At 38.2% G+C, this 21,697-nt stretch overlaps 1 protein-coding gene across 1 annotated transcript in view; it reads left to right on the top strand.

The window, feature by feature from the left end:
• TRPM5 (transient receptor potential cation channel subfamily M member 5) overlaps positions 1 to 21,697 on the top strand; it is a 749,498-nt gene that overhangs the window by 261,402 nt on the left and 466,399 nt on the right. The window contains exon 6 of the mRNA XM_044058928.1: positions 18,357 to 18,421. Within this exon, the coding sequence (XP_043914863.1) occupies positions 18,357 to 18,421 (65 nt within the window). The remainder of the gene's footprint in view (positions 1 to 18,356; positions 18,422 to 21,697) is intronic.

Genomic DNA, 21,697 nt, shown 5'->3' with positions numbered 1-21,697 from the left:
GTAAAACTACACAGCATACATTACTGAAAAAACTGAGGAAACATGAGCATGCACAATGGGATAGTTAGTGTAATGGTAAAAGTACGCAGCATACACTACTGAAAAAACTGAGGAAACATGAGCATGCACAATGGGATAGTTAGTGTAATGGTAAAAGTACGCAGCATACACTACTGAAAAAACTAAGGAAACATGAGCATGCACAATGGGATAGTTAGTCTAATGGTAAAACTATGCAGCATACACTACTGAAAAAACTGAGGAAACATGAGCATTCACAATGGGATAGTTAGTCTAATGGGAAAACTACGCAGCATACACTACTGAAAAAACTGAGGAAACATGAGCATGCACAATGGGATAGTTAGTCTAATGGTAAAACTACGCAGCATACACTACTGAAAAAACTGAGGAAACATGAGCATGCACAATGGGATAGTTAGTGTAATGGTAAAAGTACACAGCATACACTACTGAAAAAACTGAGGAAACGTGAGCATGCACAATGGGATAGTTAGTGTAATGGTAAAAGTACGCAGCATACACTACTGAAAAAACTGAGGAAACATGAGCATGCACAATGGGATAGTTAGTGTAATGGTAAAAGTACGCAGCATACACTACTGAAAAAACTGAGGAAACATGAGCATGCACAATAGGATAGTTAATGTAATGGTAAAACTATGCAGCATACATTACTGAAATAACTGAGGAAACATGAGCATGCACAATGGGATAGTTAGTGTAATGGTAAAAGTACGCAGCATACACTACTGAAAAAACTGAGGAAACATGAGCATGCACAATGGGATAGCTAGTCTAATGGTAAAACTACGCAGCATACACTACTGAAAAAAATGAGGAAACATGAGCATGCACAATGGGATAGCTAGTCTAATGGTAAAACTACGCAGCATACACTACTGAAAAAACTGAGGAAACATGAGCATGCACAATGGGATAACTAGTCTAATGGTAAAACTACGCAGCATACACTACTGAAAAAACTGAGGAAACATGAGCATGCACAATGGGATAGTTAGTCTAATGGTAACACTACGCAGCATACACTATTGAAAAAACTGAGGAAACATGAGCATGCACAATGGGATAGTCTATTGGTAAAACTACGCAGCATACACTACTGAAAAAACTGAGGAAACATGAGCATGCACGATGGGATAGTTAGTGTAATGGTAAAACTACGCAGCATACACTACTGAAAAAACTGAGGGAACATGAGCATGCACGATGGGATAGTTAGTGTAATGGTAAAACTACGCAGCATACACTACTGAAAAAACTGAGGAAACATGAGCATGCACAATGGGATAGTTAGTCTAATGGTAAAACTATGCAGCATACACTACTGAAAAAACTGAGGAAACATGAGCATGCACAATGGGATAGTTAGTCTAATGGTAAAACTACGCAGCATACACTACTGAAAAAACTGAGGAAACATGAGCATGCACAATGGGATAGTTAGTGTAATGGTAAAAGTACGCATTATACACTACTGAAAAAACTGAGGAAACATGAGCATGCACAATGGGATAGTTAGTCTAATGGTAAAACTACGCAGCATACACTACTGAAAAAACTGAGGAAACATGAGCATGCACAATGGGATAGTTAGTGTAATGGTAAAAGTACGCAGCATACACTACTGAAAAAAGTGAGGAAACTTACATGTGTAGTTGAAAGTACTACAGTCATACTGGACTGCTGAGATAAGTATAGGAAAGGACAACACAGTAGTAGAGGTAAAAAGTGGAAAAGTATAATTACTGGCAAATATTGCTGATGTTATGCTGTATAAGAAGGTAGTGAACAACTAGCAAATACAACAGATAATCACAGTTCATTGCTAAAGCATATCACATAATAAATGTGACATATAAAAGCACTACAGTGCTAAAACATATTAATACATCCACACTGGCCAAATACAATTCCTCATCTCCTAGCCTTATTCTATTTACCCTCAACTTCAGCCCCATTCTTACACCTTGCAACTTACACCTGCATAACATTCCAATCTACCTCTTTTTCACTTCTGCACCCCTCACTTGTCAATGCTAGTTCCTCAGACAAATTCTTCTAACATACATTCCTAAAATAGCACACCACCATTCCTTTCTTTTCCATCTCTTTCTATCCTTCATCTTAAACCTTCCTCTTTTTACCTGTTGTTTATACAAAGCTTTCCACCACCATTCTGAACTCGCCACAAAACTATTCTCTGCTACTGCTCCTTGCACATTAACTTTACTCTGTACCCTTAACCATACAAACCCTAGCCAGTATATTGTCTCACATATTCTATGCATTCAATCTATATCTACAATTATAAACCTCAAAACTTATATCCTCCCTCTCCTGTATCAAAAAAAAAAAATATCCAAAGCATCTGCAGTAAAAAAATCTGTCACCCTATAAATGAATGCTGCCCCTCACCAACATACCTCCTCCCACTTTCCACACTACCCATAGCTACCACACATCCTCCCTGTCACCACAATTTTAAATAACAATGTTTTATTTATTTTTGAAGGTGAGTTTTAAGCAATGATCAGGGGTTGCTATGGATCCATGTTCAGCTCCAATATTTTCTAATTTTGTACATTTATATTGTGAAAAATTATTTGTTTTGAATATCAAGCACAAAGAATAGATATATACATATTTAAGATTTTTGGGCAACATTTTTATTATTTGATTATGTGATGAAACACATCTGGGTGAGTTCTTTCCTTTTTTGAAACTGACTACAGACATTTTAAGATTAACATTCTTAACTATTTTCATTGTATAATTTTTTACATACAATACCTAGTAAAAATATTTTTTTAAATATTTTGAATCAATCATATTTAGAAAACTTAATTTTTTGAGTGATTATTTCTGTTGCAACAGCAACTATCATTTTAGGATGAGGAAGGAAGCTGTTAAAGAATACTTTATTAGGCTTTCTTGATTGGTTTCAAGTGATGAAGTGTTTTTACAAGAATTTTGTTAGTTAATTATTGCATTTCTGAAGCTGTAAATAAGTAAAAAATTCATTTGCACCTATTTTTTGAAATCTTTATGTAAGGTAAAAAGATAGTTCATGTATGGGATAAGTTTATTAATAGTATGATACTGATTTTTTCAGTTGGCAATGGAGCTATTAGGTACATTAAAAGCCGTGGCATGTGTGATAAGTAGTGTGATCTACAGTGTATTTATAACCACTGACATATTTTCAAAGTGTCAAAGGAAAATATATACAAATTAGACAATGCCCAAAGACTTATTTATAGGGATAATATGAACATTAAAGGGAAGTTAGAATTGTTAAACAATGTAATGCCTTCTTCTAGGCATGTAGGAATGTTTAAGTGTAATGCATGCAGATAGTGGGAACACATTTTAGAAGGTCCATACATAATTTGTTCTACATAGGTCATAGCCTATTTTTAATGTTTTAATGTTTTTTGCTTGCATGTTCCTTTAAAAGGAACCGGATATGTGTAATAGAATTTTGGCGCATTTTTTAAAAAGTTTTTATAAATAGAAGTCTTTGAATTTGATTACTGTTTGTATTTCTGAAGAAGTCCTACATTTAAGTGGGACGAAAAACGTATATTTATTTTCAACGTTTAAACAGTATGAAAACCGGTAATTTCGCAATTTCAGCTGTGGTACTTTTTCACTGGTCATAGCCTATTTAGCAGTATGTGTTTCATGCTCTGCATTTTTTGTAGGAAAAACTGCAAATCAATTAAGTCATTGCATTTATTGGGATTATTTTCATACTACAAAGCAATATGTACGTATTGCCATGTTTAAACATAGCCAGGACTGTAGGGAATGTCCAGCCATTTAGTAGGAGTGATGACTGAGTACTATATACCATAATGGCATACAAAGTTACAAGTGGACATTTTGCCTACTTTAAATGATAATACGTCTATGTACAGGGAACTAAACGATTAAACAAAATCATTTAAAAACATCTTTAATATATGTAATTTTACTCAGTTTACCTACAAAGCACCAAAAATCTTTTTTTCTGGTCACCGTTTATTGAAAATTGAATACTGAAAATAGTGAGCCATAAAATTAAACACACCACACACACACACACACACACACACACACACACACACACACACACACAATAAATCAATTTTTTTTTACAAGTGGCAAGCCTCCCTGCCCCCACCCCCAAAATAATAAATACCAACTCCACAGTCACACCTCAGTGATAAAAGGGGAAAAACACAAAAAGTGCACACTGGCTTGCACAATACAATACACTACGATGAAACTCACCATAACATTAAATTCTCGCATTTAAGTGCCTGACAACCAGTGCAACAATCAGGGTTCCTATTACATTATCGAAAGATAACCTAATTGAATGTTCAGAACATCGAAATGGCCGCATTTCGAAGATTGCATTGTGGGATCGCAGTACAGTAAAAATTGGGATATTTGCCCTTTCTACACTGTGGTGTGATTTCAGAGTTGGAATATATATTTAGAGGGGGGTGTGGGGGGCTGCGCCCCCCACAATAAAAGTTTCGATATGCGGCCGTTTCAAAGTTCTGAGCATTTGATTACTTTATCTTTCGATAATGTAATATGAACCCCAACAATCATCAGTTAGTATCCAGTTTTTATTGCTGGATTTGACAGATTTTTATGATTGGTGAATTAATAGCATGTGATTTGTACAGTTAATGTATTTAAGCTAGTAGTGGTGCCATTATGCTTGATTCTAATGAAATCTGATATTGTGTAGACAAAAGTACTTAATCTTAATAAACTGTATTGTGAACAGACCCCTCTTTCGTTTTATTAGTATGGTGTATAATATGGGGTTAGCAATGCCAATTTTTTTATCTATTTTATTTGTGTCATCCCTGCAAAGAAACAAAATATTCCTCCCCTACATCAAATTTCTTAAACTTTTAATAAGATTAACAACACTAATCAACATTCTCCTGAAACAAAGCTTCACTGAAACAATCCACAGACCTACTAGTACAAGCATGAAGCATAGTTCTGAATGCAGGAAACATTATAAATAAATTGGAACAATTTAAAGCATTTCTAAAAGCCCATAACCCAGGTGAGCAGATACCATAGAGTCTTGGCTGAAAACTGACGCCCCCCAATCTAAGCCAACACTTTTGAACATACTCAGCTGCAAAACTGGAACAAGACAGTAGGAAAGACAATGTTCTTCATAATAAAATAACATCAAAGCCTCCCTCCTAGCCCAAAATAAATCAAATAATGACCACAAACGTAAATGGCAAATACTGAACTTTCGTCTCCTCAAAAAAGTCTCAGTCTAGGACTACCCCCCCGTTTAAACATCCCATCAGCTACATATTATAATATATAACTACACCAATGCCATCATAACTCCAGGAGACTTTACATTCAACTTGCTTACATCTACCAGTATAGAAGCATTGCACTTCTCAGCCAGTCAAGGACTTACACAACTGGTGAAATTACCTACCAGACCCAACTTTTACTACAGAAAACACACCCTTCTCAACTTTATTATCACAAATGTACCACATAGTCTAGAAAATATCTCTGTCCTTCCATCCACCATAAGTGATCATGCAAGCAATAATGCCCAACAGGGTGGATGTTACTGAGGAAATAATGGACCGCCCTTGAGTGTTATGAGACCCAGCTGCAGGTGGGGGACCTCTCCACCCCTGGAAGATCTGCTATTTTCCTTATAATACCCATCATAGAGGACATTGTAGCATTTAGAAAATAGGCTATCTGGTAAATTGGTTTGTTATTGTTTTATTATAAAGATATATATATTTTTTATATTTTTGAAATAAAATAGTTCCTCCTCCTAAGTTGGCATAATAGTTAAAGTCTTTGCCTCCCATGTGGAAGGTACAATAATTGATCTCAACTTTTGGTCAATGTCTATATGGAGTTTGCATTTTCTTCCTGTGTCTATATAAGGTCCCCCCAACTTCCAAAAATATGATGAGTGCTTCCACCTCAAAATCACTGATGAATGGTGTTGTGGGCAGCAGCACAGAATCTAAATGGTGCTTATCAGGGGAAGAGTTGCATAGACCAACTACTCTGGGCATCAGCTGTCATGCACAGTATTCTATAGACAGGAGAACACGGATCATAGAATGCACTCCAAGTCAGGGCTAGACAATTGACAAAGTAAAAATTGGCTTTATGTGATTTGGTCACATTGAGTAATGTCACCAAAAATGGGCATGGATATTTGCCAGTGATAAGTGGGTTGAGGACCTAACCTACTCAAACCTATGCCAGGGATCCATGCTAACAGTGGGAGGAGTCTGTGTGCCCCTATTGGCCAGTGTGTACCTGCCATAACGCCCTGCAGCTCTGGGTCAATAAGCTACTGGCAGGCCAGTATCCAATGCCCAGCTTGAGTTACCTGGAATACATCTGTTGAGTGAAAGCTGGATATAAAATCAGTCAACCTGTCAAACACGGAATAAGGATTGTTACCCTCAATATAGGTTCACTGAGAGGCTAGATCTTGGAAGTGGATGAAATGATGGTAAGAAGGAGGCTCAACATCATCTCCATCCAACACACAAAATGGAAAGGCTAGTACAGTAAACCCACTGGGCTTAGGGTACAGAGTCTACTACTCAAGAGAAGGACAGAATAGAAATAGCATAAGGATTAAAGGAGGGAGAGACTTCAGAAGACAGTGAGGCTGTCATCAGACTTTGGTACAGATTCATGGTAATCAGCCACCAATGTAAGAATAGGGCAGTATTTATAATCTCAGCCCATGTCCAACAGCAGAGTTGTGACTGCAAGTAAAAGAGTGCATTCAGGAAACATTTGCAGGACTTACTAGATAAAGCATTACAACATGAGTTATTGTTGTTGATAATGGTGGACCTAAATGCACATATCAAGACAGACAGAACAGGATATAAGAATTGTCTGGGTCCACATGGGTGGGGTAACAGGAATAAAGAAGGAGAGGCCATTCTAGACTTCTGTCTGGAAAATGACTTGATGGTGGCCATAACTTGGTTCAGCAAGAGAGACAGTAACAAGATCATTTACAAGAGTGGCCTGCATGCAACTCTGGTAGACTTCTTCCTAGAAAGGAAAAGGCAGTGTGGTAGAATCAGCAATTGCAAAGTCATAGTCAGTGAAACAGTCAACCCACAGAATAAACCACTGTTTGCCAAAATTAGCTGTAAGCATTGGTCAGAGAAGGCTCGAGCTGAGTGGGGGAATGTGTTTATGAAAATATATAGGGCTCTAGCACCTAAGAAAGAAGAGGAAATTGGTGCAGTTGAAGAAAAATGGCAGCAACTGAAACAGCATGTGTGAGGACTACAGAACAGATATGCGCCCATGCTAGTTATGGAAATAAGGTACATACGGAAACCTGTTGGTGGAATGCAGACGTCCAAGAAGGCATCAAAAGAAAAAATGGGAGCTAGAAAGACAGAACAGGCTAGGAAGAAGTACTGGTTAGCTGACAGAGAGACTAAAATAGCAGTTGCAAATGTGAAAAACAAGGCATCAGAGACACTCTACTAGCTTCTGGAAGATGACTCTGTAGGTAGCACCAAGAAACTCCATCAGGTAAAAGTCAAAAACAGAAAGATAGAGAAGATAGTCATCAGGCACCCTTCATAAGGACATCAAAGGCAGATGGAAAAAAAACTCTGTAGAAGCTGTACTGCTCCAGATACAGACTACAGTGAAAGTAGAAGAGGAGCCCACCACAGAAGAAGTAAGAACAGACCTAAGGAAAATGAAGGCAGTGAAAGCAGCACCCTCAGATGAGGTCATGGCAGATATTAAGATGTTGGGTGAGTTAGGTGAGGGGAGAAATGGCTCCTGAGGGTATTCTGAGGGAACTCATAGCAGCATGGTGTGAAAGGCATATCCCAGATGACTGAAGAATAAGTATACCAGTGCCATTGTGTTCAAAATCAAAAGAGGACATTCACAACTGTGGGCGGTGCAGAAGTATCAAGCTTTTGTCACACTGCATGAAAGTCCTAGAGATGTGACTGGTAAATGAATATAAAGAGTAGTAGAAAGTAAGATGGGAGATGGGCAGTTTGGATTCAGGTCAAGATGCAGCACAACAGACCCAGTGTTTACAGTGAGACAGTTGAGAAGAACTCAGAGATGAGGAAAGAGTCAAATTGGGCATTCCTAGTCTGGGAGAAAGCAAATAACAAGGTTCCAAAAAGCTGATTTGAATAGTCCTGTGATTGTTCGATGTTCCAGAAAAATTTAGTAGAATTAGTGCAGGCTACACACAAGGACCTGATGCCACAATTATGAACAGAGTTTGGACTCACAGAGGGGTTCCCAGTGCGAGTGGATGTGCATCATGCTTCAGCTCTGAGCCAACTGTTGATGGACTACATTAGCAAACAGTTCAGCAGGGGCGGCTCGTGGCATCGGTCTGCCAGACTGCAGCCCCCTCAGCCACAAATTACTGTTGTGTACTACTTCACTGAGTTTTAAAAATAATAAAAAAAATAAATAAATAACTTTTTTTTTTTAAATTCGCGTCCGCGACTCGCGCATGTGCAGTTTAACCGCCTTGGGCTGCGGCGGTTTCAACAGTTTTTTTTTTTTTTTTTTTTTGATTGCAGCCCGGGGGGAGCTATGAAGATAGCATTGTGATGCCCAGAAGTCTATGCGGTTCCAAATCGCATAGACTTGGAAGGGGCTCGGACTGCGACGTCCACAGGCATGTCTTGACATGCTTGCTGGGATGCATGCTGATTGGTTCTCGCTCTCTTCCCGGGCTTTGTGCTGGGAAAGAGCGAGAATCTGTCCGTTGGAGTGATCAGTGGACTGTGGTGGAGGATTTATTTAGTGCAGCTTTTTTTTTTTTTTTTTATCGGGTCTAGTGTGGTGTGGAGGTTCCATTTATTTAGCCGATCGTCGGGCCGGTAAGTAAGTGTGTGTGTGTGTGTGTGTGTGTGTGTGTGTGTGTGTGTGTGTGTGTGTGTGTGTGTGTGTGTGTGTGTGTGTGTGTGTGTGTGTGTGTGTGTGTGTGTGTGTGTGTGTGTGTGTGTGTGTGTGTGTGTATGTATGCATGTATACTAGTATTTCAAGCAATAATTTAGAAGGGAAACAAACAAAGACACAATACACTGTGAAACTAGTGGTAGCTTCAGCACACTTGAAGTTTGGAAATCAGCTAACTAGAGTTTTGCAGGTGGAAATTGGCAATATTTTTCTATCTTTGTTTTGGAGTCTTATTCATGGGTTTTCTATTTAGTGTCATTAGCTTCCTCAGTGTATACATTTTTTGTGCTAATGTTCCCAAATGATACAATCTTGGCAATTAATGTCCTCTTTTTTTCAGTAGTGCTCTATATTATTAGGCCTCACCCCACACCATAACCACACCAGGAGCATCTTGGCATCAGAGTTTATTTATAACAAAACATCTAAATGTGTACATCCACAATTACTTCTTCAAGGTGGCAGGGTAACAAGCAGCAATACAAATGCTTATTACAATTTGACCCAGGGAACATCAGCTTATTACCATTGAATGACTTTTTTCTACATGTATTTATAGTCAACAAGAGCCTTGTCACCGATTCATTGATTCCACTTCATCCTTATCTCCTGCCAGCCCCAACCAATGGCTTGTCACCCTTAAATTTAGAACACTTCTAAAGTCTAGCAACAGATATGGCAGTTTGTTAAAACAGTGGCTGCTGGTCTGGCACCTTTGAAAGTAAGAATGTTAAATTGCTTTAACACTATTCAAGCTTTGGAGAGCATCTGTTAGTATGATTTAACCTACTATAAAATACCTACAGACATGGTCTCATGCGCTTTTTAACAGGTCTATATCACCAAATCGAAAAGTCATGTCATTGAATGGCATTTCACATCAAGCTGCCATTCATCAAGGTATTTATAGTGAGATCGCAGTACAGTGAAGATTGGAAAATTTGCCCTTTCTTCACTGTAGTGTGATCAAGGAGTTAGTATATGTAATTAGCGGTAGGGGGTGTGGGGGCTGCAACTTCGATAAATGGCATTTTTGATGTTAATGTTGTTCGATTACATGACTTTTTGATTTGGTAATATAGACTTTTCAACCACTGGTTAGATGGAGAGTCCCCCATTCTGTTATTATTATCATTTACCATTTAGTACCATTATCATATACTATCCAGTTAGCTTGTCAGTCCTTACCAGTATGTGGGGCATTTTCCTTTCGTACCACCCACATCAACATATTTCACTCAGGTGAAGTCATTGCTCTGCTTTATCACTTGCCTTCAATAGCAATTTTCCATTCCAGCAGGTGATGGTACCTTTTTGCCTCACCACTTCCTTGCAATAACCAGTTATCCATCACACTCAGATGAGGACATGTCCTTGCCTCACCACTTCCCTGCAGAAATCATTGTCCTCTCAATTTCTTTAGGTTATTTTGAGAAACATCAATCACACCCTGTCTCTGTTTTACTAGAACTCAGTCCTTCGCACTGTAGCTCACTCCACATCCTTTTTGAGATGGGCGGATGTCATAAATGTTCAACAGAAGAGCTAAATAACAAGATGTTAGAAAGTAAACTGGATTTAAGAGGGCAGTTATCAAGCCAGCAAAGACATTCTAAATTACAATCATTTTGGGAAGGGGATAAGTAAGGAAAGAATGGAGAGATACTAAGCAGTAACCCAAAAGTTAGATGTAAACTGCTCATATTCGTTTCAGAATTTAATAAGAGCAGATCATAAACTAGTGAACTGAAACAGAGCCTGTCATTTATTTTGATTGGCATTTCAGATATTGTTCACTTTAGTTTTAATATTTTTGATTTTAATCTGAAATAATACAATATTGCTAATGATTGACTGAGTTGTACTAGCATGAATGTCCTTAGCAAAAATCATTGTTGTAACATAATACAACTCTCAACAACCACAAAAATATGTTTTAGCACTTCAGGAAAGCAACAAAAAAAAATTTAAACAGTATTGCAATAATGACAAGGATGAGATCAGAATTGCAAATAAAGATGACAGTATGGAAGTGCCTTCAAGGAAATGGGATATTAGAGATGTATTAAATACATTACAAGAAACTGGGATTCAGAAACAGGCTAGCTTAACTGCGGTTCGATTCCAGCAGGTACAGCTCATAGGGCGATGCGATCTGAAGCTTATTACCAATTAAGGAGGTTAAAACTTGCAGCTTTGGCTACAACTGTTTAATTATCCCACTGGCAATGGACCTGTGGAAAAACAGGAACATTTACAGTTGTGGCTATAATTCAGTTGAGAAAAGCTGATGATCATAGAGGAGACACATATCACAGTGTATTCATATGCACTGAAGTACAAGAAGACAGGAAAAGCAGCACACTACTTTAAAGGGGCCAACTCAATTATTAAACCTGATTTTGACCCTAGGAGGGGTAGAAATGGGAGACAAGGACAGCAGGAGAAAGGGGCATTCTCCAGATCTACAAAGCACACATGGATGATAGTTTAAACTCATATGTCCCCTCATCTTCATCTTCAACATGCATTTCATTACAGTGCTTTTCAGCAAAGCACTGAGTTCAACATTAAAACAATGCAACGGCAATGTATAAAGTAATAAAAACAAGTAACAATAAAATATAAAATTCATCAAACAGACTGAAGTGAAGTTAAGACAATTATCAGGTCTGCTACTAAACGCATGTGAAATAATGAGTTACATTAAATGGTTACAGCAGTTCATTTTCAAAGAATAAGTCAGAAAGTCAGTAATTCAGAAGTAAATCTGCTCCAGTATCTGTACAAGGACAACTAGCTGATACATTATTCTATTAGTTAGATGATAAATAATGACAGACATTTGTTTCAGATTCCATACCCTTCAGAAAATTCATACTAATGCAAGATCTACTATTCTATTATCTTTTTAATTATCTAGGTTTATAAGAGCAATATTTAAAATTGTCCTTATTTTTGGACCTTTGTCCCACTTCTATTTATGGTTTTGTCCAGATTTCATGCTCTGAGGTTGAAAGATATGACAAATATGTCAGGGCCATCACCGTCAGCCAGAGACATTTCAAATTGTGACATACTTGTTGTACCCCACTGCCCCATGTAGTGACTCTGGATGTGTCCAAGCAAGACAAGGAGCAGTTATGCAGTGTAAGTGTGCAAGTATCCCCCCATCCAAGATAGACACAAGTACTACAGTGGCTTTTCATCCGTCCTTGATTTTGCAGAATGTTCTGGTTTTCTGTCATATTTTTATACTGTTGATTTATGCTTCTTATTCAGAAAATGCATGTTGTTGCAGTACCTGTTGGTCTGTGTTTAACTAGCAATGCTTTAATGACCATCAGGTAAGCTTGTCTGAGATTGTAAGATGCAGGTAAGCTTTAATAAGCATACTGTTAAAGAATTACCAACATTGAAAGCCTTTTTGTTGTTGCCATGCAGAGAATATTTACATAACTAGATAGCGTATAAGCCTTTGTTATTGAAATGCATATGATAGTATTTGTAATAAAGAACAGGATTACAGTATTTTCAGAACCTCGTTACATTTGTTGGAAACTTGCAGTCATCTTTGCAGGCTTTACACGTCCACGTAAACTAAACAAAATGCAATCTATCATGTGTGGTCCATAACCTGTGCAGTAATCCTTTAAGCAATTTATCTTGAGTTTGTTTCTTGTTTGTTGTTTATTTTTTACTTTGATTTTCCCCATGAAACAAGTAGGTAGTTGTTGTTAAGCAGCAGGTCTTTTTTGGATAAGAAACATTTTTACAAGTGGGGATATCACAGCAATTGCTACTTTTAGCATGTTACTTGGTACTTTTGTAAAATTGAATATAAATTATAATTAGAACTGCAGTGCAAGGAGAAATGGTTTGAGTTGAGTGCTGCTTGCTTTTTTTATACTTGATTTTGACTGGCATTCCAGTAATGTATTTAAAAATTAATTTATTTTTTCAAGCCTCACAACCTTTTTGTTTCAATCTAGATATTAAGTAAGCTGTCATGTAGCTGATGCATTGAAATACTTGTTTTCTTCTACACTTCATTTTGTCTTGATTGGACTCTCATAATGATGGTTTGACACCCAGGGCGGCGTATTTAATTAAAGTCCCAGTTTTTGCAGTTTTCAGCATAGCTCCACCCTTTTCAAGATGGCCACACCCCTTCTCATTGGCCCCACCCATTCAACTGTCTTCTGCAGCCCCCCTTTGATTTAAATTCACCAGCCGCCACTGCAGTTCAGAAGGAACAGGTCAGCAAAGTTGCTGCTTGCAAATAATGTTGCATTAAAGGCAGACTCTGAACAAGAACTTCTGCAAAGAATGGGGAATGTAATGCAAAACTGAAGGCACATGTATTGAAACTGAGTACAGATAAGAGTAATGCAAAAGCAGCAAATGTGATAATCAGCAGAAGCTGAGAATTTAGATAGAAGAAAAAATAGTGGTACAAGTTATCAGCTTCAGGTACCTGGGAGAGGTTGTTGATAAGAAAGGTCTGAATGAGGAGGTCAAAGCTAGAATAGGAGGGGCTGCAGCCAACTGACATAGAGTGTCAGGGATAGTGTATGATAGAAGAGAACCTGAAAAATGAGGACTACAAAACTGTGGTGCAACCAGTATGTATGGTACAGAAACCATGGCAGTGAAGACAGACCAGTTTAAGCTAGAGGTGCTGGAGATGAAGAGCATGAGGTGGGTGGTAGGATGCACACTGTGGGACAGATGAAGAAATGAGGCCATTTGTCAGAAACCCAAGTATATCCAATTACAGTGAAGCTCAAAGGGAACAGATTATTGCTGTTCAAGCACATGTGTAGGAATGCAGAAAAATCAGGTGAAGAAGATTTGGGACTCAATGGAAGAAGCAAGAGGAAATGAGGGTGTCCAGCAAGGAGATGGATGCATTATGTGAGAGAAGACCTGCAACAGTCAGGCATGACTGTTGAAAAAGGTAGAAGACGTTCATTGAATAGAGAGATACCAACAGCTGACACAACATCTCGACCCCATGTAGAAAATGGGAAAAATGGGGCTAATGGTGGTGATCAGTTCCTTTACCTAATGTTTGATAGATTCTGTAGAATATGTAATTGCTGCTGGTGGACATATTTTACATCTACAATACACATATATACCTTATGGACGTATTTAATGTACACACACACACACACACACACACACACACACACACACACACACACACACACACACAAAATATTTTGCACACATTTGCAGAACTCAGATGCATATCCCCACACTTATACACATATACTCACACAAATGTACACACAAAGTTGCTTGTTACATTTCCAGTAAGGCAGTTGCCACAGTTTCAGCAAAGAAAAGCAAAAGATTTGTTTTTTTGAAACTTTGTGTTTACTGTACAATACCCTCAACCTTTCAATGAAATAACAAAACAATTTTTATACATAACTGTTGCCTATAAAACCACATGGGCTTTCTCTTTAGTAACTTCCACTTCTGCAGAATCCTAGTACATAAATGTAACTACTGTTTGTGTATAAATGTAAATAGAAATGTAACGTCTCTGTGTTTATCTGGAACTTAGTATAATGCAATGTAAACAAATGGAGCTTTTCTCCCTGGGCCTCCTCTGAAAATGGGTATTGGACTTTTCCGGTAAACAAAGACAAATACAGGAATACCATTTTTGGTCTTCAATGTAAATGTAAATACCTTTTTTGGTTCCTCAGGTTGTTGGGAGACAAAGCTAAAATAATTTGGGAAAAGGCCAAAGTTAGGTGACAATGTTTAAATATTACAGTAACTCACTTGGAAAATTATAGAACAACATATGTTGCGTTACCATCATCAGCATCAACGTCATGCATTTTCTGAACAATGAAAAGTATGAAACTGTAATGTCTAGCATTATGGACTGAATGTAGTCTTCTGTGATTTACAAGAAATTTCAAATATTTGTGGTGAACGGCAAAATAAGGGGCATGCTGCAAAAGTTCGGACAGTTGAGAAGTTGCTGTTGTTTGCTCCTCTAGATGTCAGGCAGAAGTGCAGGACTGGAATTGCTTGCAATCATGACTGAAGCAGTGTAGTTTAACTGTAGCAAGACTCAGATGCAGCTTTCTTTTAGGGGAGGTTCAATCAAGGTTAACACCAACTTTTTTCTTTCTTTGGTCCTCAAATTAAAGTTGGGGTGGGGATCTAGTTCTGAGAACTGCACAGGTTGCCAGATAAGCTAGCTATTTTTCTTTATTTAGCAATACACTTCCCAGCAATCTTCCACAGATCAAGATCATTGACTTCTCTGATAACATGAACATTTATAGTAACAAATCTCCACCATCCACCATCAAAAACATGATTCCCATCTATCAAACTGATTTAGCAAAAAAAAAAAAAAAAAAAAAAACGAATCATAAATACCAAAAAAGAAAAGAGCAATCCAGTTATGCTTCCTTTCTTCAATGTTATTAGCATCCCACTTCTCCTTCTATTATTCCAATTAAAATCTATTTACCGGTGCAAATTCTTTACTTTCTAATCACCTCACTAAAATAATTGTATATAAAGTGATACTGAAAGATGTTGATACTGTCAATCATCATAGTGTAATGGCTTATAAATCGATATAATCTTTAGTAATGCCTGCAATATATGCCTTCTAGACCCAGACTGGGCCTGAAAAGGGTCACTGGACTAGCATACTCACCTGATCAGTATATGTAAAATAAATAAATGTCACACAGTATAAAAGGTTAGGCAAAATACTTGAAAATGTAGGACACAGCACATATAAGATGATAGTATAAAATAGTAGAAATGTTAACCAAAAGAACAATACACATATATAAAAATGAAGAGAACATTAGTACTTCAGGGCAGACAGCTTGCTGATGATGGTACAGAGTGGTACTTGTTAGAAGTGGCAAAGGGCAAAACAAAAATTCCCATAAACAGGGGGGGCTTTTTCATAATCAGATAAAAAAGTGGGTAATAAAGGGTTTACTGACCTTCACTTATACTGGCCTGTAAAACACAATGCACAGCTCAACAAAAATGAGTGGTGAACTATGCAACAATCCAAAATTTGAAAGTGGAAATATTCTCACTGAAATGTAAACTTAACAGTCAGGGACAGGAGGTAAGAACTTTGCTCTCTCTGACAGAAGCTAGGAGTTGCTTGACTGATACCTGCTCCTAGTAACATTAATTCTGAGCAGGCTGTGCTTTGCATGTTGCAGAGATATGTTATGATCAGCAGATACGACTCAGAGGTCAAAGGGCTCTGAACTTAGATTCTTGACTCCTCAATGGTTACATCCACAGCTCAACTCAACAGTAAAAGAAAGTGAGTTCAGCAAAAGTACACAATTTAAATTCCACCACAATGGGAACTAGCAAACTAGACACAGGCATTAAAAATCTACGCCTCTCCAACAGTGGTTCGGAATTGACACCTCTCCCCTTTCCAATTACAGAACTGGAATTAATAGGGACAGAGAGAAGGAACAACTTATAAATTCTGGGAACATGTACTTATTTCAAATGCCAAATTTCTGAATGTTTTAAATTCACTGTCTAGGCTCTGAAACATCACTTTTCAGAAGTACCTGGTAATTTAAAATTGCTATACAGCATACATATGCTAAATGCTTCTTAAATTGCCTTGCAAAAGTAAAGTTTCTATCAGCATTTTAGATTGGAGGCTCTATTTCAGATACATGGTATTATGAAATTATACATTTAAGTTTTGTTGTATATATATATATTATATTATATATATATATATATATATATATATATATATATATATATATATATATAATATGGGTTGTATGAAAGGCAAAGCCCTCCATATGGGGGTGTGGGTGTTTCTCACCTGTCATTTTGAGTTATAGTGTTTTTAATGCCTCTTAACCTCTTATTGCTAGAAATCTGGACAAACTGTAAAACAAAGACCCAAGAAAGGGACAGATTTTAAATGTTGCTCATATAAGCTTAGTAAGTTGCTAGAATAACATGATTTGTGTTAGCATGCATTTTCTGAAAGATATGAAGTCTGAAATTCAAACATAGGTCATTGTTTGCTGACTTCAGTCCTCAGTGATTTGCCAGAAAATCACAAATTTTATGAGGAACAGACCAAAAATATGAGGCAAAAATCTGGACATTCTGTGAAAATCTGGACAGTTCAGAGGTATGCCGTTTTTATACTATAAGTGCATCCATTTGTTGCTTCATATTTCTATGTAGATATTTTTTCCATTTGGTCAAACAGATACAGTTTAATTTGCGAGAGCTTTATCTATTATAATATCAAAAATGAAACTATATTTTATTTGCGGTATGAAGTCTGCTACATTTCCACGTAAGGGCTGTTCTCCCTCACCCCCAGCAACCCACTAGTGAAATGTTATGTCTCTAAGGTTGCTATTGCTACTCAGTTGTAAGGTGACAGTCATGTAATATATTATATTCTCATTATATTCCCTGACACAGTAAACACGTATTGTAATCAAGTCAAACGGGTCACATTCCATTAAGCACCTCTTCTCAAAACAAGTAACTAGCAGACTAGCATGACATAATCAGCACCTTAAAAAACTACAAGGCAGCTGTCCAGTGTTACTTCCTAAATGATTTTTGCACGGATGTATGGTAATAAAAATCTAGTTTAAAAATATTGCTTCACAGAAAGATATCCAGTGGTTATTTGGAATTAAAGGCAACCTGCAAATGTTTACACTGAAGTAAATATTATCTCTGCTAAACCCATTAGTTAAGCTAAACAGGGCAAAATGCAGTAACAGAATATATTAAATATTCTGTTTAGCTTTAAACAGTTTGGAATGCCAAGACATAAAATTAAAAGACAATTCCACACTAAGAACATTTTATGCCAGTAGTTTATATGTTATATACTTAAAAGTGAATGTATACTGGCAATAAGGGCAGTGAGACGTTATTTTTCACTCTCGTTTCCTGCACTATATTTCTTGCATTTTTTTTACCTGAGTCACATACTGAAAAAATATCAGTTGTTTCACTGAAAGATAAGTATTTCTGAAACAGTAACATTGTGATGATGCATAATTTATCTACTAATAAGTAAAATATGTTGATACGGTCCCCATGATATTACTGAGTGTTATGTGCCCATTCATGGTGAACAGTAACAATAAATACAGGCAATGTCTTAATTACTTTAATGTGATTAATAAACACAGCCTGGATCAAATGTAGCTTAGTTACTTATATTCACACAGGTATTATTTTTTCATAAAGCTCTAACGTAATGTTTTTCTTTTTATTTCCTACAGGCTCTGGAAGTATAGAAATACCTGTGTTATGTATGCTAGTAAATGGATGCCCAAAGACTTTAGAAGTAAGTAAAGCTGTTTGAAATTAAATTTTATATGTAAAATGAAAATAAAGTAGTAAGATACCAATGAAGCTAAGTAAAGTTTTCTACTGATCCTGCATGCATGTTTCTTCCTGCAAAAAAATGGTACATAGTATTTTGCATGTTCAGCATTTTAATGAGGTCACTGTTTCATAAGCAAATTATTAAAATTACTTTGAAATGCCATCTTCACTATTCATAATTTTTATTCTGTAGAATTTACAGATTAACCTTAAAGCAAATGTAAGACTCTTCATGTGTATGAAGGCTATGGTATATCAACAGGTGTATTCAGTAGTGTGTTCAGAAGGACAACAGTTTCAGGGATGTCAAATATTCTCACAGTCTCTACTCTTCAGTTAGAGAGATGGCCCTCAAATTTCTATACTGTCACAATCAAAATTATTTGGCAGTTCAGTGTACTTCTGTGTAATACATGGAAATACGTGGCAAGTATCTGTTTTAGAACATCAGGATATATTTGCAGATACTGCACCATACCTACAACTGCAACTTATGTCAGATATTTTCCAAATGTTAATTGGATTCCCAAAACAGCATTGGTTCCAAATTCCATTTTACAAAATAAGAATATATTTTTATTTTTTTAAGGTTGTAGTAATATCTTCTGATTCAGCATACATGAGTTGTTTTATACTATAATTATACTTAGAGCAGTTTAAATACCTGCACATAATGTTCTTCTCTATGTATTATTATAGTACATACCAATTCACATATGCCCATAACTTTATCATGGTTTGCAAACCTAAACTGGTTCAGTTATGGTGCTTTTCCGGTAACTTAATTTATTACACCACCATCATCTTTTTAGCATCTTGTCCAACCTTTGCTACCAAGTTGTCTGGAAAATCACCACTTATAGATATACCTGGAGACTCAAAAACATCATGTCCATAATTGTGGCTAAGCCATCACTATTTACATTGGATGTGCGATGAACCACAATGTTTATTACTTATGCATGTGGCCAGGCCACTGCATGACAAGCAGCTTCTTGTGGAGACTGTGGCAGAGATCCACACCCAGACTGTGTTAGATCATCTTGCAGACAGGTTAAAGTATGAGCAGCTGAGGTAAATGCTGAATGTGTACAAGCACTTATGGTAGTCATCAGGAGTCCACTTACACAGACAGGAAAATGACATTGACAATGTTGATGTAAGGTAGAGTATTATATATGCAGAGAAATGTTCCATGAAAGGGAACATGTCATGTCTGGCTAAGGATGAAGTAGAGGATCTAATGCTATCCATGGAATTATTCATCATGAATAGGTCTTGGATCTGACCTCGGTTCCGAGCCGGCAACTGATGGACAGATCCAGAGCTCACGCTACTCACCTTCCCATAATCCCCTGCTGATCTCTAACCCTCAGATCTCATTTACCGCTGAATGCTTAGGATGTGATCTGGGCTAGAGCATCTTCTAGAGTAGATAAGTGCCTATTTCTTGCTTTCTTTACAGTTCCTTCTTCTACTTTTAGCTAGTTAGTGCAGTCTAGCATAGCTTACCTCCCCTCCCATAGCTATATCTGTAGCATAGCGTTAGTTATTCCCTCCCAGTTTCCTCAGTAGTCTTTTTCCCACCCTTTCCCCTACCTCTTGTAAAAAAATAAATAAATTTTTTTTTTCTTTACTTCTCTTTTTTTGTGAAAGGCCGCGGTGGTACAGTGGTAGCATTGTTACCTCACAGGAAGAGGTTCTCCCATTCGATTCTTGGCTGGGCTTGGGAGTGCCTTCTGTGTGGAGTCTGCATGTCCTCCCCGTGGTTGGGTAGCGTTCGAAAGACATGCATGCGTAAATGGGCATGCTTTTGTTGAAGGTTGAGAATCAAGCTGGCACCTCGGCGTTTCGTAAAAATCTACTGCCAATCATTAGCGGACCAGAGTTCCGCTGTGGCGACCCCTTACCGGGAAAAGCCGAAAGGCAAATAACAACTTCTCTTTTTGTGTGTGTGTGTGTGTGTGTGTGTGTGTGTGTGTGTGTGTGTGTGTGTGTATGAGAGTATGGCTGAGAAACCCTTGGGTTTCAAACGATGCTCCTCATGCAATTCGCACAAGGAGCATCTTTACTGTTTGGGAGCAGCTCACCTGGAGGTTGAATGTGACATTTCTGCTGCATTCAACCCCAGGGCTCTTATGGAGAACCACAGCAAATTACTTCTGAAGGACTTGGCTCAGGGTGGTCCCCTGCCTTTGGACTGTCTCACCAAGCCCTCTCAGGATCCTAAGAAGAGACCTCCCCCTCCTTCAAAAGGGTCTCCTTCTGTCTCCAAAAAGCCGAGGATCTCAGATCGCAGATTCCCAGATTCTAGTCCAGCCTCTTTGGATTTAGATCTGAGCTCTTCCACTCCGAGAGCCTCAGATCAGCCTCTCAGATCCGAGGTCTCTACCCTGCAGAGATCATCAGATCTGACTCGGAGCAAGCCTTTCCCAGATCCAATCTAACTATTGGACTCGTCCATGCCACCCAAACCATCAGATCTGACCAGACTTTTGGATCAATGTATCTTATCAGAGCCAAATATTATTGAGAGCCCCTCATCCAATTCCTCCAGGAGATCAATTCTCCATTCTCCTCTTCTGATCCATCTGGTTTCAGAACATCAAGACCAGAACATTCCAGGTGAGAGGCCAACAGTGTCTGGTACTCCTCCCTTCTTGACACTGTCAGGGTCCCTGGCCGGCTCTGTTCCACTGTCCTCAGAACAGGCTGTGCCTCATCCCTGTGAGGTCAGTCCAAGTTCTCTGGGGGTGGGTTCAGGCCTGGAACTCTTGATCTGTTCCCTTCCCTTGGGGGCTTTGGCACTGGGCAGCTCAGGGCCAATATCGTCGGCAGCTACTGGTGCTACATCGGGGTCTCTTCTTCACCCCTGGCAGCCCCAGTTGTGGGGAAGGAGTGGGGGGCTTTTTCCAGTCTGTCAACCTTCCAGGTGGTAGAGAGGACCCTCTCCAGCTTGTCAGTCACCTCTCCTTTGTCTCTATGTCCTCCCCAGCCTCTCTCTCAGTTTTGGGTGGTGAGGCTTCATTGTCCTTCCAGGGTCAGCCCTCCTATTAATGCCTTCAGATGGGCACTGCCCCACTTCGGGTTCCTGTCTTATCTGAGTCCTCCTCTGAGCCTACCATGGAGGAACCCCCTCAAAAGAGAACATGTAAGAGGAGACACTTGGACTCCTCCAGAGAGTACCTCATGGAGGACATGGATTTTGAGGAGGGAGATGGGTCCCACAGATGTC

This window comes from Protopterus annectens, chromosome 17.part0 (genome assembly GCF_019279795.1).
Source record: "Protopterus annectens isolate FY-2018-M chromosome 17.part0, PAN1.0, whole genome shotgun sequence".
NCBI lineage: Eukaryota > Metazoa > Chordata > Ceratodontiformes > Protopteridae > Protopterus > Protopterus annectens.
This window is presented reverse-complemented; position numbering and strand designations above follow the sequence as displayed.